Here is a 6,327-nt window from a genome sequence, read left to right as displayed (position 1 = left end):
TAACTGTAGCAGCAGCAGTAACCACAACAAAACAACAACAGCAACAGCAAAACAGCAACAACAACAACAACAACAACAAAAACGACACCAACAACAAGAGCATCAACAACAACAATAACAGCATCAAGTACAGTAGCAGCAGTAACAACAACAACAACAATAAGGACAGTGATTAGCTTATCATACGCTGGCCACTGAGACTGGTGCAGTCAACGGCGGCACGCAACGGTGACCTGGAGGCGGCAACAAGCACACCATTGAGGAGAAACACCAACACCCGCAGCAAATTCGTCGTCGCGGGAATAGCAAGATTCTCCTACCACCGGATACTGAGGAGTGCCCTGGAATTAATAGAAGCAGCACCAACAGCGACAACAGCAGCATCAGAGACAGCAGCAGCAGCAGCACCAACAGCGACAACAGGAGTAGAGGAGGTGGAGGAGTGGGGCGCGGAGGTTCACAGGAAGTAGCAAGTGGTGGCGGTAAAGTATGAAACACAAAGGCAACAACAATACTCAGCCGACTTGACGGATAGCTGTTGTACCTTACACCCCCCACCTACTTTTCTCTCTCTCTCTCTCTCACACACACACGAGAGAGAGAGAGAGAGAGAGGGAGACTGCCCATCCAGTAACTATCTAAAGGCTCAACTATTACATCATAGCAAAATCGTCCGGCCTTCACCACTCGGCACACACAAGTCAGGTATTGAGCTGTGAGGCGGGACATAACCAGCGGACCATGAGGCGGGCTGTCAGAGGAAGTCATTAGTGGCAATAAGGTGAGGTGTTTTCCCAGGACTGTGGTGGAGAGGATGGTGCTCACGAGTCTGTCACACACACACACACACACACACACACACACACACACCTCGTTTAATATAGTATTTTGAAGGAGAAATTGTATCTCAACCGGATGCAGTTTAAAAGGCTCAATGTTAATCGGATCAATGTTTATCGGATGTCCGTGTGGATGCACGTTAAACGGATGCTTGGTAGTAGGCAGCTATCAAACAGGAGGTACTACTGCCTGGGAAGATATTGAAGCATAATGTGTTGTCTAATGGTAGACCCTTGCTGCATATGGCATCACGAAAATTGTGACTGACTTTCTGCCTCATTTACACACAAATGCAGGGTCTCAATTGTTTCTTACTTTGACAACACAACATTCTTCTCTCACACACACACAAACATACACACTGTCGCCTCGCACTCTCCTTACATTCACTTCTCACATTCTATTTACACACTCACACATTCTCACACACTCTTCTCGCACTCCTCACACACTCCTCACACTCTCCTTACTCACCTTCACGTCTCAGGTCGGTATAATTCCATATTTCTTCATTGTATCATCCTCCTTCTCTTGCTCCTCCTGTTCTCCTTCTCCTCCTCCTCTTGTCCTCCTCCTCCTCCTTTTGCTTCCCCTCTGCTGTTGCTCCTTCTCCTCCTCCTCCTTCTCTTGCTGCCTCCTCCTACTCTTCCTCCTCCTCCCCTGTTCCTCCTCCTCCTGTTCCTCCTCCTCCTCCTGTTCCTCCTCCTCCTCCTCTTCTCACTTACGCCGTTTGCACTCTGCTGATTATCCTGTCACTGTGAGCCAGGTGTGTGTGGTTCAGGTAAGGGGGGTGAGGGGCATTGGCGCCTGTTTCTGCTGGCTTACAGGTGTCAGCTTATAGACACCAGTCCCCCTACTGCTGTAACACCAGTCCCCTACAGCTACAACACCAGTCCCCTACAGCTACAACACCAGTCCCCTACAGCTACAACACCAGTCCCCCACACAGCGACAACACCAGTCCCCACAGCTACAACACCAGTCCCCCACAGCTACAACACCAGTCCCCACAGCTACAACACCAGTCCCCCTACTGCTGCAACGCTGTCCCCCACAGCTACAACACCAGTCCCCTACAGCCACAACACCAGTCCCCTACATCTACAACACCAGTCCCCCTACTGCTGTAACACCAGTCCCCCCACACACAACACCAGTCCCCCACAGCTACAACACCAGTCCCCTACAGCTACAACACCAGTCCCCTACAGCTACAACACCAGTCCCCTACAGCTACAACACCAGTCCCTACAGCTACAACACCAGTCCCCTACAGCTACAACACCAGTCCCCTATGGCTACAACACCAGTCCCCCACAGCGACAATATCAGTCCCCCACAGCTACAACACCAGTCCCCACAGCTACAACACCAGTCCCCCACAGCTACAACACCCAGTCCCCCTACAGCCACAACACCAGTCCCCCTACAGCTACAACACCAGTCCCCCACAGCACAACACCAGTCCCCTACAGCTACAACACCAGTCCCCCACAGCTACAACACCAGTCCCCCACAGCTACAACACCAGTACTCCTACAGCTGCAACACCAGTCCCCCACAGCTACAACACCAGTACTCCTACAGCTGCAACACCAGTCCCCCTACAGCTACAACACCAGTCCCCCTACAGCTACAACACCAGTCCCCTACAGCTACAACACCAGTCCCCCACAGCGACAATATCAGTCCCCTACAGCTACAACACCAGTCCCCTACAGCTACAACACCAGTCCCCACAGCTACAACACCAGTCCCCACAGCTACAACACCAGTGCTCCTACAGCTGCAACACCAGTCCCCTTACAGCTACAACACCAGTCCCCTACAGCTACAACACCAGTACTCCTACAGCTGCAACACTCTCGCCACTACATAGATCAGTGTTGAATTTCAAGGTTCTTGTTTTGTGTTTTATTCATGAAACTCTTGTACTGTACATGTATCTGTAATTTGCTGTACTGACACTCTTAATTCTGTAACATGAAGTAACTTCACTCTTTAATTCTGTATCATGAAGCAACATCACTCTTTAATCCTGCAACATTAAGCAACATTACTCTTTAATCCTACAACATGAAGCAACGTCACTTCTTAATCCTGTAATAAGAAGCAGCATCACTCTTTAATCCTCCAACATGAAGCAACATCACTTTAATCCTCCAACATGAAGCAACATCACTCTTTAATCCTGTAATAAGAAGCAGCATCACTTTAATCCTGCAATATGAAGCAACATCACTCTTTAGTCCTGTAATATGAAGCAACATCACTCTTTAGTCCTGCAATATGAAGCAACATTACTTTTAATCCTCCAACATGAAGCAACATCACTCTTTAATCCTGCAACATGAAGCAACATCACTCTTAATCCTGCAACATGAAACATCACTCTTAATCTCCAACATGAAGCAACATCACTCTTAATCCTGCAACATGAAGCAACATCACTTTTTAATCCTCCAACATGAAGCAACATCACTCTTTAGTCTTGCAACATCACTCTTTATCCCTGCGACATGAAACAACATCACTCTTTAATCCTGCAACATGAAGCAACACCACTCTTAATACTGTAATATGAAGCAACATCACTCTTTAATCCTGCAACATGAAGCAACATCACTTTAATCCTCCAACATGAAGCAACATCACTTTTTAGTCCTGCAACATGAAGCAACATCACTCTTTATCCCTGCAACATGAAACAGCATCACTCTTTAATCGTGCAACATGAAGCAACACCACTCTTTAATACTGTAATATGAAGCAACATCACTTTTAATCCTGCAATATGAAGCAACATCCCCTTTAATCCTGCAACATGAAGCAACATCACTCTTAATCCTGTAATATGAAGCAACATCACTCTTTAATCCTGCAACATGAAGCAACATCACTCTTAATCCTGCAACATGAAGCAACATCACTTTTAATCCTGTAATATGAAGCAAGTTCACTCTTTTATCCTGCAACATGGCAACACCACTCTTTAATAGTGTATGAAGGAACATCACTCTTTAATCATGCAATATGAAGCAACATCACTCTTTAATCCTGCAACATGAAGCAACATCACTTTTTAATTCTGTAATATGAAACAACAACACTTTAATTCTGTAATATGAAACAACATCACTCTTTAATCCTGCAACAAAGCAACATCACTCTTTAATTCTGTAATATGAAACAACATCACTCTTAATCCTGTAATATGAAGCAACATCACTCTTAACCCTGTAATATGAAGCAACATCACCATTTATCCTGCAACATGAAGCAACATCACTCTTTAATCCTGCAACATGAAGCAACATCACTCTTTAATCCTGCAACATGAAGCAACAATCACTCTCTGGATCTTTGTTTGTATATTTTAATCGTGTAGATTCCAATTCCATTTCTCTCCCTGCTATAGTCTTGACACATACACACCCCCCACACCCCCACGCACACACCCTCACCCCCCCCACACACACACCCCCTCACCCCCACACACACCACACACCCCACACCACCCCCCACACCCCCCACACACACCCCACACCACCCACACACACCACTACACACCCACACCTCACACTACACACCCACACACACATTATCTCAATGGCAAGATAGCCGACATATTAAGATTGTATCCACTTTTTGCACTCAGTAACTATATCAGTTCTCATGTACAGAACCAAATACACAATGTGCTTGAATACCTCTCACGTAAATGTGAATAAAGTGTGAGGCCAGACATACGCTCACACGCCTGTTCTCACCATTTTGAATAAGTTACCCTCTATGTATAGAACTAAACAAATAATAAATGAAATACTGTGTAACTTTCGGTGCCATAATATCCTGACAACCGGGGTTAATTATTATGACCCTTGTAAACCCTACTCTGTAATCCTTTTGCGCTACCGTCACAGGATGAGGTGTGGGGTGCACAAAGTATGCAAGCGACAAAATCAAAATAAAATCACACACACACCTTCCCCACACACACACACCCACACTACACCCCACACACACCCCACACACACACTACACCCCCACACACACACCTCCCCACACCACCCCCACACACACCTCCCCACACACACCCCCCCACACACACTACACCCCACACACACCTCCCCCACACACCCCCCCACACTACACCCCCTACCTAAGCTGTCCTCAACATATTCCTGTATGAATAACCAACGCTCTCCAAACTTCTCTCTCTCCTGATTCACTTTTGATTTTTATCTCTGTTCAGAGGAGAGAATGTTGTCTACACCGCCACCTGACACCTATAACAACAATAACAACAACAACAACACCTTCAACAACACCTTCAACAACAGCATCAACAACAACAACAACAACAATACAATACAACAACAACAACAACAACACTCTTCAATAATAATAACAACAACTTCAACAATAACAACAACACCTTCAACAATAATAACAACAACTTCAACAATAACAACACCTTCAATAACAACAACAACTTCAACAATAACAACAACACCTTCAACAACAACAACAACACCTTCAACAATAACAACAACAACAACTTCAACAATAACAACACCTTCAACAATAACAACAACAACTTCAACAATAACAACAACACCTTCAACAACAACAACAACACCTTCAACAACAACACCTTCAACAATAACAACAACACCTTCAACAACAACAACAACACCTTCAACAACAACACCTTAACAATAACAACAACACCTTCAACAATACAACAACACCTTCAACAATAACAACAAAAACTTCAACACAACAACCTCAACAATAACAACAACAACAACAACACCTTCAACAATAACAACAAAACCTTCAAAAATAACAACAACAACAACAACACCTTCAACACAACAACACCTTCAACAATAACAACAACAACAACATCAACAATAACAACACCTTCAACAATAACAACAACACCTTCAAAATAACAACAACACCTTCAACAACAACAACAACAACAACACCTTCAACAATAACAACAACACCTTCAAAAATAACAACAACACCTCAACAATAACAACAAATAACAAAAACACCTTCAACAATAACAACAACACCTTCAACAATAACAACAACAACAACTTCAACAATAACAACACCTTCAACAATAACAACAACACCTCAACAATAACAACAATAACAACTTCAATAATAACAACACCTTCAACAATAACAACAACACCTTCAACAATAACAACAACACCTTTCAACAATAACAAATAACACCTTCAACAATAACAACAACACTTCAACACAATAAACAACACCTTCAACAACAACAACACCTTCAACAATAACAACAACAATAACTTCCAACAACAACACCTTCAACAATAACAACAACACCTTCAACAATAACAACAACACCTTCAACAATAATAACAACAACTTCAACAATAACAACAACACCTTCAACAACAACAACAACACTTCAACAACAACAACAACACCTTC

The 6,327-nt window shown here is 43.8% G+C and overlaps 1 protein-coding gene across 1 annotated transcript; it reads left to right on the top strand.

Moving 5' to 3' along the window:
• Positions 1 to 283: 283 nt before the first annotated feature.
• Positions 284 to 2,719, top strand: LOC121860701 (mucin-5AC-like; the record flags this gene model as incomplete). Its single annotated transcript, XM_042358001.1, has 2 exons — positions 284 to 482; positions 1,722 to 2,719. Coding segments are annotated over 2 exons (1,197 nt in total), but the record flags the coding sequence as incomplete, so codon positions are not given.
• Between the last annotated feature and the right edge of the window lie 3,608 nt (positions 2,720 to 6,327).

This window comes from Homarus americanus, unplaced genomic scaffold (assembly GCF_018991925.1).
Source record: "Homarus americanus isolate GMGI-L3 unplaced genomic scaffold, GMGI_Hamer_2.0 scaffold1430, whole genome shotgun sequence".
Taxonomy (NCBI): domain Eukaryota; kingdom Metazoa; phylum Arthropoda; class Malacostraca; order Decapoda; family Nephropidae; genus Homarus; species Homarus americanus.
Note: the sequence above shows the minus strand (reverse complement) of the source record. Positions and strands in the feature narration are given on the sequence as shown.